The 13,761-nt window shown below is 37.3% G+C and overlaps 1 protein-coding gene across 4 annotated transcripts in view; it reads left to right on the top strand.

The window, feature by feature from the left end:
* Positions 1–13,761, top strand: part of tnksa (tankyrase, TRF1-interacting ankyrin-related ADP-ribose polymerase a) — a 122,709-nt gene that overhangs the window by 11,435 nt on the left and 97,513 nt on the right. For 2 of the 4 annotated variants that reach the window (XM_055180781.2, XM_055180782.2), the window contains exon 3: positions 3,117–3,212. The exons of the other annotated variants lie outside the window; for them this stretch is intronic. In XM_055180781.2, coding sequence (XP_055036756.1) covers positions 3,117–3,212 — 96 coding nt within the window. The remainder of the gene's footprint in view (positions 1–3,116; positions 3,213–13,761) is intronic. 4 annotated transcript variants of the gene reach the window in all.

The following is a 13,761-nucleotide window of genomic DNA, read 5'->3' as shown; positions in this document are numbered from 1 at the left end:
AGGGTTTAAAGCTTGTCAAAAACTCTCTTTCTGATGAGAAATGGGTGACCTATGAGTCACTGCCATAGCAGCTGCAACATGATGTGTCTCGCATATAACGTAACATAACTCTTCTTTTTTACAGATGCACTTTTTTGATCATATTTTATAAACGAATACAAACAAAACACTTTGTTCACATATTTTCACAATGTGCAACAGTGAAGTATTGTTTTTTTGGCTTTGTTGAAAGCTTTCTTATAAAGCTTGACTAGATTTTTGGTATATTTTTTCTCAAATTCGGGTTTTTATTTCTGTTTGGTGCTGTGGCTGTAAAGCTAGAGTGTGTTGTGTTTCGCATGATAAGTGTCCTGTCTTTGTGACTGTCTTAGTATAAACAATTTGGAAAGTAACAATTGTTAAAGGGATAGTTCACCCAAAAATGAAAATAATGTCATTAATGATGCATCCTCATGTCGTTCCAAACTTGTAAGACCTCCGTTCATCTTGAAACACCGTTTAAGATGTTTTAGATTTAGTCCGAGAGCTTGTTGACCCTCCATTGAAAATCTATGTACGGTATACTGTCCATGTCAAGAAAGGTAATAAAAACATCATCAAAGTAGTCCATGTGACATCAGTGGGTCAGTTAGAATGTGTTGAAGCATCGAAAATACATTTTGGTCCAAAAATAAAAAAAATTACGACTTCATTCAGCATTGTCTTTTCTTCCGCGTCTGTTGCGAAGCGCATGCGCGAGACTAAGGCACATGACTGCAGTGACGCGGATGATCTATTATTCTCATACATGTTTGCGAAGTGTTTTTTTTTCAAACTTTCAGCGTGCATCTCCCTCAGATTGTAAACGAAGCCTGGGCGCACAAAAAACCCCAGCTGGGGCGCACCAGATAACACGTCAGCAATGTCGTATGTCATCCGCGTCACTGTAGTCACGTGACTTTAGTCTTGCGCATGCGCTTCACAACAGACCTGGAAGAGAAGACAATGCTGAATAAAGTCGTCATTTTTGTTATTTTTAGACCAAAATGCATGTTCGATGCTCCAACACATTCCAACTGACCCACTGATGTCACGTGGACCACCCTGATGATGTTTTATTACCTTTCTGGACATGGACAGTATACCGTCACTAGATTTTCAATGGAGGGTCAGAAAACTTTCAGACTAAATATACAACATCCTAAACTGTGTTCTGAAGATGAACTGATGTCTTACGAGTCTGGAACGACATGAGGGTGAGTCATTAAAGGCGGAGTCCACGATGTTTGAAAAACGCGTTGGAAAAGGAGACGGGCCGACTACCAAAACACACTTATAGCCAATCAAATCAAATCAAATGCCGGGTTGCGTATGTGTGGGGCGGGTCTATCAACAGAAGGTCCAGATTCTATTGGGGTAGGGGCGTGTTTATTTGGGTGATTTCAAATATCAACATTGGCTTTCAAACATCGTGGACTCCGCCTTTAATGACATTATTTTCATTTTTGGATTTTTTTATCCCTTTTTTATCCCTTTAAACTTTTATTGTAGGAAAAAATTGTCAATTTAAAGGGATTCTCCAGCCAAATATCGAAATTACTCTATGATTTACTCACCCTCAAGCAATCCGAGAGACATGTGTCCATCATCTTTCAGACGGGCACATTTTGAGTTATTTTAGTAAATGTCCTTGCTCTTCCAAGCTTTATAATGGTAGAAAACAGGGATCAGTAAACAGCTTCTAATTTAAACCCCTTTAAAAGTGCATTCATCCTTTAGAAAGGTAATCCACACAGCTCTCAATGGGTTAATAAAGGTCTTCTGCGGGTAATCGATGTGATTTTGTAAGAAAAATTGCTAATTTTATAAACTGTAATAAATAGCTTTCAGTGACAACACCATCTTGGACTCACGCCATTCACGAGAGTTTCAGTGTAGTGAGGGTTGGTTGCCATAGATACATTGCACAGTGACTCTCGTGAATCACATCCAAGATGGCATTATTATCGGAAGCTAGTTATTGTAGTTTATAAAATTTGAAATATGGATATATTTCTTACAAAATCGCATCGATTACCAGCAGAAGACCCTTATTAACCCATTGTAGCCGTGCAGATTACTTCTGTGAAGGATGGATGCCCTTTATTGTGCTTCAAAGTCAGAAGTTGTTGCCCAATCCCTGTTTTCTACCGTTATAAGCTTCGAAAAGCAATGACATTTACTAAAATAACTTAAAATGTGTTTGTCTAAAAGATTATGAATATGAGTATCTTGGATTGCTTGAGGGTGAGTAAATCATGAGGTAATTTTGATATTTGGCTGGAGTATCGATTCAAGAACACATTTTATGATAACGTCCTCTTAAACCACGTCACGGTAAGGTGAACCCCAAATAAGCCCAACACCATCCTCAAGGCATTCACCAGCCCCCCACATCCCAAGCCCCCAATCTTAGTGAAACATGCAAATAAATGCTTGTTTGTCTTCTGAATGAATTCTTTGTAATAGCTCCTCAAACCTACTGAAGCCACAGATACGCGTTGTGAGCAATGAGTGGTGAACTGAAAAGAGAGAGAGAGGGAGAGAGAGAGAGAAAGAAAGAAAGAAAGAAAGAGAGAGATTGTGTGTATTACTGAAGAGGTTAGCAGAATAGACAGGGTGGGCAGAAGGAGGGGGAAGAGTGTTAGCCTGTGTACTCGCTCGTGTTGTTGTAGAGAGCGAGAGAGGAGACAGCTGATAGACGCCGCTCGCTCTAGATGCCGCGCTGTACTTGGCTCTACAAAGCAGCACACCCGCGGACGGCTTTCTCCATCTCTCTCTTCCTTTCTCTCGGGGCACGTAGAGAGAGAGGGAGGAATGGAAGGACATGCTTTGATATTCCACTCTCACACCTGAGTTCCTGTCACATGCCCGAAGTCGGACTCTCCCACTAACATGGGCTTTTTCCTCCTGTCTCACTGCGTTGTGTGTTTTCTCGCACGGGCTGTTTTTGCTTCTGCTTTTGGCGCGCTGGTGCGCGATGTGCGTTTATGTCCGCGCCATGCCGAGGCAAGCTCTCCCGGTCAGCAGCGCCAGCGACCCCAGCACCAGCCTCTGCCTGCCTGAGTTACGATACTGCTTATGTTTCCCTTGCACAGTGCTGCTCCAGCACGGCGCCGATCCAAACATCCGCAACACCGACGGGAAGTCTGCCCTGGACCTGGCTGACCCATCCGCCAAAGCTGTGCTGACTGGTGAGTACTGCAAACTCATGTTCTTCATAGCCATCTGTGTATGCTTTGTGTTTCTGTTGTTTATTCTTTGCTCTTTTTTACATGTTTACATTTTTGAGTCTGATCATCTGTCGTTTTTTTTCTCTCTGGAGGAATATTACCTGTATATAGCTTTAATATCAATATGTTCCCATTTGTTCACGTTTGGAGTGTGTGTGTAAAGTGAGATTGTTATTGTCCTTGAGTCCTGAGCTCTCTAGTGTGCTCTCTATAGTGTGCTCTCTCTAGTTGGGGTGGGTGGTATGATTACTTTCATAGTAATAACACACACACACACACACACACACACAATTAAATTATTTTAATACCATTTGTGACCCTGGACCACAAAAGTAGTCGTAAGGGAAATTACATTTTTGAAAATTGAGATTATAAATGAATTATAAATTATATGAATAAATCAGCTTTTCATTGATATGATTTGTAAGGATAGCACATTATTTGGCCAATATACAACAATTTGAACATCTGGAGTTGATTAGAAAAATGCATTTAAAGAGCATAATTTAAATAAAGCCCTAGCAACACGTATTACAAATGAAAAGGTTTGTTTTAGTGCTCTCTACTCAGCATACAGCTGAAATGACCTTGTGGACTGAAAAGGGGAAGTTGTAAGCTTTAACATAAACCAAACGTGAATGGGAAATTCCCAAGGAACAGGGTAGCAAAGCGAAGTTAGCGCGATTTTGCTGCATCCACTCACAAAAATAAAGTTTGGACATATTTACACTAGGGCTGTAACAATTAATCATGCAAATGCACGTTTCTCAATGAATGAATTTGAATGAATTACGGTGAAATCCCGGCACATCCAAAAGCCAGAAGGGGGTCGCACACCAGACGCGCAGCTCAGCGCCGCGCTGTTCTAAAAGAATGAAACACATTGGTTTCTATGAGTATACGCATACCTGCGCCAACAGGTATTTTGAGATAGACGCTATCTGACGAAGCTCGCGCTATTGAATGTGCACTTACGGTTTACGATACCTCCGAGTTGTCCTAGACGCGACTCGAAGCGGCGCTAAGCTGCGCGTCCGGTGTGCGACCCCCTAGAGGGCGCTCTCGTGCAGAAACTCCAACTGTGCCACCGAAGAAGTAGCATTACAAACGCTATTCCAGGAAATGTCTATAAGAGTATATTGTCGTTCTTCACATTGTTTCAGGTATTTTCATGATAATAAAGAATATTTTTAATGATTTTATTTAACGAGTGTTGCTTTTTTAATGCACGTTATAAACGACTCCGACTCATAATGATTTTAGATTGATAAGGACTTCTTACTGACCTAAATGCCATAGTACACGCACAAGCTGTGCATGAAACACAGAATCTTTTTAATGGGACACGCAATTTATCGTCACAGCCCTAATTTACACTAGGACATCTTCATGAAACATAATTTTTACATAATATACTAATGAGTTTTGGCATAAAATAAACATATTTGAAATATACCTGTGTGACTTGCGACTGTTTCTGTGATCCATTTAGTAATACAGTTTTTTTTAAAATGTTGTTATTGTTTGTAAGGTCAAAAGCCGTTTGTTTATGTTGTTACTGAAACCATCTCTTTATACACCTGTTTCCGCACGACAAGTTGCTTGGCAACCGTATACAACTAAACAGCCTTTTTCTAATTGTTAATCCTAATGTAATTGTTCGTAACGTGCTTCTTAATGTCGTTGTTGCTCTCATTTGTAAATAACTTGAATCAGTCATGCATGATGACTATACATTCATAGTACTGCCAAGCCTTATGGTGTTCTGTATAGAGATTCATGTATGATCAAGCTGTACTGATCTACAACATGGTCCTTTCAGACACATGCTGAATGTGTTTACACACAGTTGCATCATTTCCTGTTTGGTACCTACATCAGTTTCAGTTGGATAAGGAATGTAGGAAACCACGTGTCAGTTACATGTATGTGAGTAAATTTCCATGCGAAAAATACTGGAAGTTGGTTAGTGCAACAAGTTTTTATTATAGCAATATAAACTCAATCTCATGCATTCAACCTATTGCAGCAGTGATGCATTAAAAATCAATAAGAACACCATTTAAACACTTTAGGCTTCATAGATGCAAACTATTTATGGTAATGAAAAGGTTTTAACTGTTTGGAATGCTGTTGATCGTTTATTTCATGGACACATTTGAAATTCGTTCTGTAATGAAAAATACATCAGTTGGAAAATCAATTCATCCCTTGCATGAATACAAGGGTCAGATGTTAGAGCACAGAGATGCTTGGGCATATTTATTTAAAGGGACGCTCCACTTAAAAAATATTCTCATTTCCAGCTCCCCTAGAGTTAAATATTTGATTTTTGCCGTTTTGGAATCCTTTTGGCCGGTCTCCGGGTCTGGCGGTACCACTTTTAGCATGTTTAAAATGACTTTGCTGCCATAACATGAAGGCGCAATGATATTACGCAGCGCCTGAAATAGTCCCTTTGGTAACCTTCAATAGCAGGGGACTATTTTCGGGCACTGCGTAATATCATTGCGCCTCCTGCAGCCATGTTACAGCAGCAAAGTCCTTGATTATTACGCCAGAATGAGAGTATAGTTCCTAGTGATATCTGCCTAGAAAATCGCAACTTTTAATTTTCTGTCGGTCTTGGTACACAATGTAACTACAGCGATGCTAATGGTCTAATCAGATTCAGTGGATTGTGCTAAGCTATGCTAAAAGTGGTAGCGCCAGGAGATCGGCTGAATGGATTCCAAAACAATCTAAGTTTTGTATAAATCATGAGATTTAGCTTGAAATATTGAATTCTCCACTTGTTTAGAAAAGGAGATTGGTGAAATGTTACAAATCAGAAAAAAGCTAAATCTGCAAAGCGAACACTACAAGGCTAAAGCTGGCGTCTTTGGATGCTTTAGCCTGTGACAAAAGCCCCAGAGATCGTAGCCAAATTCCAGTCTTGACTCTTTGCAATGTTCTGCTTAGTGGTGTGAATCGTCAGTGGTCTCACGATTCAATTCGATTACGGTTATTATGTCAACGTTTCGATTCGTTTCGATATCGCGATGCATTACGGTGCTTGCATCAAAACATTTTTTTATTGTTTACTGCTATACACACAATAGCTAGTTTGAAATATATCCCACAAATCATTATTGAGATTATTGATATAGTATCGATAAACCACTACTTTAATTTAATTTAATATTTCTATGTATTTTATCAAAATAAAATTTGTGTTTTAAACTTGACTGCACAGCAAGCGCTTCCTTATGTTCATTATTGATGTTAATATGTCCCAAGTTTCTGTGAGAATGAATTTTCATATTTTATACAGTTGGTGAAGAAGAATTTTTTTGCAATTGACGAATCTAGTCACTGATCAACTGCGCATAAACATGACAGCAAATACAACTGAAAGTCTTTAGATATACGCATCGCAATGGGTCTTGAAGCGTGTGCTTGGCTTAAATGCCAGCTCGTGCATTTCTGGTGCGAGTGCCAGAGGAGATGCGTTTGGTTTTGTGTGTATAAATAGAGCAGAAGTCTCCACTATAGTCTCTGGAGTATTTCAGATAATTGTTATAGATCCTCTTTTTCTGCCTGGCTATCTGACCCTGCCGTCCAGCTTTCCTGTCTAACCACCCATCGCCTGTCCAGAGATATTGAAATGCACCCTTCAATCTTAATCATGTCTAACCAGCTGTCCATATCGCACCGTTATTTCCCAGTAAGCTAACCTCTAATTACTAACTGATATTAACTTAGTAGCTGAGCACCAAGAACATTTATTTGCATTTATGTTTGTTCGCCTAGGGCAAAGTTCATCTCCTTTCATTTTCTTTCTGGTTGTTTGAATGTTGCTTGCACAAATTACATCGTAAACTGCTTTGCTTCACTTCAAGGTTGCCAGCAGGTGATTTGTGAGAGGTCTAATGTCATCCAATCATCTGTGAATGAAGCTGCTTTACCATTCAACAGCTTCACAAGAAATCTCAAATGTTGCTGTTTTTGCTACTTATTAATGGAATAGTTTTAGCAAATATGACTCTTTAATCATCATTTACTCAATTGCATGCATCCTAGATAAATGTATAGCTTCATATTTTCCAGTAAACATAAACATGATGTCATGTTATCATCTTAAATTGGGGTCGACATGGCGGAGCTCCAAAAAGCACATGCATATACAATCGACTCCTGTTGTTTAATAAAAAGCTTAAATGCAAAAGCCGCTAAACGCAAAAGAAGATCATGATATTAACCAAATGCTCTCGGCATGTATAATACGTTCATAATATACTTTCGCTTCAGATCTGCTTAATCCCTGCCTCAGGCCATTCAGAAATACAGAATCAATTAAAGGGATAGTTCACCCAAAAATAAAAATTCTGACATTTACTCACTCTCCTGTTGTTCCAAACCTGCATAACTTAATTTGTTCTGATGAACATGAAGGAAGATATTTTGAGGAAAGTTTGTAACCAAACTGATCATTAAACTTATAATAAAAAATATTATGGAAGTCAATGGGGCCTCTGATTAGGTTGGTTACAAACATTCCTTGATATATCTTTGCTTGTGTTCATCAGAACAAAGAAATTTATACAGGTTTGCAATAACATGAGATTGAGTAAACAATGACAGAATTTTCATTTTTTGGTGAATTATCCCTTTAAGAAATGCATTTAAAGTGTTTTGCATTTGAGCTCTTAATATGTATTCTGAAGCAAGTAATGACCGAATGAACCGCTCCTTTAAGTATTTGCATAATTATAGAAATTTTAAGTAACGGCACAAACCCTTAACTACCACATTAACAGCAGTATAATTGAGCCAGTTTGTTTTGAACATTCCTTGCGTGTTAATATCAGTTATAGTAAGTTGTTGTACAATGACAACGTTATTGCATAGTCGTCATAGCGGTGCTTTTACAAGCATTTTAGTTATGGATGTTTTAAATATTTATGAGGAAAGGGAACGTTTGGTGTTAACAACACTAAGGTCTTTGTGTTGTAGGTCTGGGTAATAATGTGGCAGGCGTGACAGATTACACACCAACAAGAGCATCACATAAACTTAATGGCGCTCACAACACTCATAACCTTATTCCTCTATGTCAGTAGAGCCACATGGATACAGAGATATTAACTTATTCTTAAGATGTAGAAATAAGGACGAGGAATACTAGATTATACAGTTAGACATAAAATACAAAGAGAAATTGGTCTATAAAAATATGTTTTTGTTGAAACATTAAGTGAAGATAACATGTTTTGTCAGATCTTATAGACTTTCTGCCATTACCCGCTGACGTGGGTCTTATATTTAGCTTTGTGTATTCATCTCTAAGTATTTGAACTGAAGAGATGGGATTTAGCTTGGATATATAGGTAGATTAAAGAGCTTAGATGTTATATCCTACTAAGTACTCTTGTGCTGTGACGTACGCTTGTAGTCCACACGCTTGTAAGTTCATTTAATTTTTTGTGCACTTAGAGGACTTTGCTAAAAAAATAATAAAACGATATTTCTTAATTGGCTGAGGCAGGGATTAAAGAGCATCTATTGTCTGATTTACATTTTTAAAATTACTTTGGTGTGTGTAAGTGTGTATTAGTACATGTTAATGATGCAAAAGGTACAAACCCCAAAGTAGACGATGACGCGAGTTATCGTCTCCAACGTAAATCTCTTTTCTTGGACTACAACACAAACACACGGATTGTAGGCAACAGTTTACTTTCTGGGATTGGTGACGTAGAGAAGACCGTCATTATTATAATTCCTCCCGCTTCAGACTCGCAGCCTATAAATTATCTTCTGTTAGCATTGCGAGCGAATATTTCAAACATGGTTAGGGGTGAAATCTGGAGCTTACAAAAATGTACGGTATATGGAAAATAATGTGTTTTCTTTAACCATAAACCACGCAAACACATTGTATTATACCAATACACAAAATAACGTTTTTTTAGCAATGAAATAAGTGCTCTTTAAGTGGATTTGAAAATAAAGTATTTCATGAACGTATAATTCGCGCCAAGAGCATCATCTAATTTTTGCAATTTAGCTGCTTTTCCATCTGAGCTCTTCTGTTGTTCCAGAGCGTTGAAATTAAGTGATCACATGCTGTAATTCATAACAGGTCACTTAGTTATCTTTTATTTGGATAGTTGAAAAAGTTTTTATTTTTATTTTCATTGAACCTGGTTTGGTTTAAATAAAATGCCAAAGTTGGCTGTTTGATTCGTGCTCATATTTGGCAAATAAATTCCAGCCATGTGGTGTCTGCGTCTCTCTGATATGACAGATTTTGTGAGACCTTGAGTCTGCCTTTGATCATGTGGCAGTGACTCTGCCATCAGACGAAGTGCTTGCGATGACAGAATGTTCCTTCAAGTTCCATTACTTGCTCAAGTTCGACTCACTTGCTTTGTAGCTCTGTGTGTACAATAATTAATTATAATTAAAGCAGTGTGTACTGTGTGTTCAACACTGATTGATTTTAGGAACATATTTACTACCACCAAAAAAAAAAATATATTTGTGAACAGCATGCTTTAGCTGGGACTGATTTTACAAGAGCTGGCAACTTCTAGGTGACAAAAGTGCAGAATTGCTGGCAGAAGACTAATGTTTAAATGCTATTAAATGCATGTTAAGTAGATTCTTCAAGGGCCAGTTTATCTATCAAGTTTTAATGTGCTTTAAATTTGATATTCAATGTATAATATAAAATAAGAAATTGAATATAGAAATCTGGAAAATGTTCAAATTGATAGTAGAATGTAGTACTGCTTAAAGGGACTTTCCACTTATTTCGGGAAATATACTAATTTTCCAGCTTTCCTAGAGTTAAACATTTGATTCTCATCGTTTTGAAATCCATTCAGCCGATCACAAGGTCTGGCGCTAACACTTTTAGCATAGCTTAGCACAATCCATTGAATATGATATTACGCAGTGCCCGAAAATAGTCCGCTGCCATTGAAAGATACTAAGGGGACTACTTTCGGCTGCTGCGTAATATCATTATTACTCCTGAATGAGAGTATATCTGCCTAGAAAATCTCAACTTTTCATTTTCTGTTGGTCTTAGTACATGATGTGACTACAGAAGTTTTAGATGGGAAAAATGTTGAGGCTCTTTGGTTGTTTTTTTGCCAGATGCTAATGGTCTAATCAGATTCAATAGATTGTGCTAAGCTATGCTAAAAGTGCTGGCGTCAGACCTGGAGATCAGCTGAATTTATTCCAAAACGGTAAAAATCAAATGTTTAACTCTAGGGGAGCTGAGTTAAGGTTCATTATTAGGATTGTTTTTAAATTATGAATCTAAATCAATTTTGTTGTTAGTTCATAACACTTGAAATGAAACTGAAATAGCCACCAGCATATCGTCCTCTCACAATTGTGACGGGGAAGTCGAACAAAACTCTGTTTGTACGGTTTTGCTTGATTGACTTACTTTCAAGAGGCATCCTGCTTATTATTTTGTACACATCAGGAAAAAGGAAAAAGCAGCATAATTTAATAGACAAACAAATGAAACCCCATCACTGACTGAATCTCAGGATGAGCTGTCTGAATGACGACTTTGACATTTGTATGTGTTATGGAAAGACATTTGAAGCGCAAGTGCCCTCCAGCACAAAACAGTGCAAGAATCTGAAATAAATCCAGCTTTTGTAGCATGTAGACTTGAATGGTAAGGTAGTGGATTGCTGCATTGCAAAAAAAAGAGAGAAACCTTTTAAGCATCATATCTCATGCTTTTAAAACATCTTTCCAGGGACTAAAACCTCTGTTGAGCTTTTATATTGCTCAGCACTGTGAAATCTTTGTGTGTGTTCCTTTCCTTCTGAAAATAGATTTATGTTGGTCATATTACTCTGAGAAATATAGAGTCTAAAATGGCAAATGTCAAGGGGAATACAAAGTCATGGAGAACCTCGGATGGTTTCCTAGAGATGAAGTGTTGAGAACTTGGAAAATAAAGTGCTGCATTTGATTGAAATGTTTGTTGATGTAAACCAGCGATGCATTGGCGGCTTCAAGTGTGACGCATCTATAAATGAACCTAAATCCCAACTAAATCATCCAAATTGTATTATTTATTATTTACTATTAATGTGTTTTTTTCAAGCCACTTGTGCAAGTGTAATAAAAAAAGCAAAATCCAGAAAAAATGGTTTTGAAATCTTTCACAAGATTATATTCGCTGTCTGCTTTAGGAGGTAGTTATGTTTTTCAGCTGATGTGGGATTTATCATTTCTCAGCTCGCCCACCCTAGGCAATCACAGAAGATCCTAAGTTAATATTGCCTGAATACCCAGAACCACTCACTCATGCATTATTTTTAGTATTTTTAGAGTAAGAAATTAGGATGAACAAAGACTTTTTGACTTGTTTACTTCACAATCCAAAAGAAAAATAATAAACTTTATATTCTTACCCAATTTTATCCCAGGTGAACTAAATGGTGCATATTTTCAGTCTAATTTGAATGATCAGAGAGATTTTGTTCACACGTTTGTTACTCTAGGTGAATATGTGGGAATGCATGTATTTAAATAAATTTGCATGTTTAAACTATAACAAAATATGACAGACCCCATCCAATTTGAATTGTAATGTCCCAATTGTGTTTTGGATTTACATTTATTCATCCGGCGGCGGTTTTACCCAAGTCGACTTACAGTACATTCAATCTATACATTTCTTTAATCAGTATGTGTGTTCCCTGGGAATCGGACCCATGACCAGTTGAACAACATAAAACCTCTGATGCAAATTTTGTTCATTTAGTTGTAAGTGGCGAAGTTAATGCCTCTGACCTTAAGCGCAAATTTCGTCATCAGAATAGTAGCCTACGGGCACACTGTACATGCACCGGGCGGTTTTTGTAACCAAACATACTTTGTATGTAGGTCCCAAGAGATGCATTGCATATGCAAATGTGTCGAATGTCTGTGTAAAGTATACTGTAAAAGTGAAAGTTGGATCTACTTAAAAAATTAAGTTTTATCAACCTAAATTTTCTCACTTTAAGGGAAAAATTATAGTTTTTTAAAAATTACTTTAGCTGGCAACACCTAAAATGGTAAGCTTAATCAACTTAAATTTTTCACTTAAAGTAAGAAAATTTAAGTTGGAAAAATATTTTTAGGGGTTACCAATTTAAGTGTTTTTTTTTAAGTTAAAGGAATACTCCACTTTTATAAAAATAAAATCTCGAAAATTTACTCACTCTCATGTCATCCAAGTTGTTTATATCTTTGTTTGTTTAGTCAAGAACTAATTAAGTTTTTTGAGGAAAACATTACAGGATTTTTCTCAATTGAATAGACTTCATTGGACCCGAAAAGTGTACAGTTTCAATTCAGTTAAAAATTGCAGTTACAACGCAGCTTCAATGGGGTCTAAACTATCCCAAACGAGGCATAAGGGTCTTATCTAGAGAAACGATTGTCATTTTCAATATGAAAAAAGCACTTTTTAAACCACAACTTCTCATCTTGCACCAGCCGTGTGATGCGCCAGCGCGACCTTACGTATTTGCGTAAGCACGTTGAAAAGTCACGCATTACATATGTGAAACGCACATTTGTGGACCATTTTAAACAATAAACTGACATGGGGGTGGGTGGTATGACCAAAAATCTATTTCACAGAATGAGCCATTTTATTTCACGGTAACAATATATTTCACGCTATATATGTTTTTCAGTTTATATTGTTTTTGGATTATAAAATGTGCAGAAATTTGCCACTCACTATAGCTTTTAACTAAATGCTTACCACCGTTTTTAAATATGGGCAAGTAACAGTTTGTGTTAAAGTGAAATTGCCCAGGAGATAACAACACAATAAGTTTTGATGGGTAGAATCTTGTTTTTAATTAAGTTATTAATTTTATAGACTATTAAAGCTATAATATGCATTCATTGTATTTTGTATTTATGCATATAGTACATTAAAAATAGGCAATATGTAAAATGAACAGGTATGAATATATGCACAAACCTACAGACATGATTAATACCTGTATATGAGAGACGGATCTCTAGATATAGATATGATAAATATGACAGGTGCTATGAGAAGTCTGTTTTAAGGTCTTGATGCCCTTTACTTTCTATTAGACCTTAACCTTTGCCTCTCTTTCTCGTCTGTCTGATTAAAGATGTTTGTACTTTAAGTATTAGCTCTTAGCTTATATTGGAGAAGAACTTTCTTTATTTGGCAACGCAGCCCCTTGCGCACGCCTCGAGAGACCGCACACGAGAGACCTGCTGCTGCATAAGCACAGAGAGAGAGAGAGAGAGAGAGAGACCTGCGGTGGATTAACTGACACTTATTATAAAAATTATGCAAATAACTTGTTCATTTGTTATGAGTGGATTATTTAACATGTTTCTCTGTCACACTAAGTCCAACATGCGGGAGTGCAGAGTTAACCACGCCCACTTGTTTACATTCCGCAGTATATACGGAATAGAAAAATCTGTTACGTCTGACATTTTATTT

The sequence above is a fragment of the Misgurnus anguillicaudatus genome, chromosome 9 (assembly GCF_027580225.2).
Source record: "Misgurnus anguillicaudatus chromosome 9, ASM2758022v2, whole genome shotgun sequence".
Classification (NCBI taxonomy): Eukaryota; Metazoa; Chordata; class Actinopteri; order Cypriniformes; family Cobitidae; genus Misgurnus; species Misgurnus anguillicaudatus.
The sequence above is the reverse complement of the archived record's forward strand: the minus strand, read 5'-3'. Positions and strand labels throughout refer to the sequence as shown.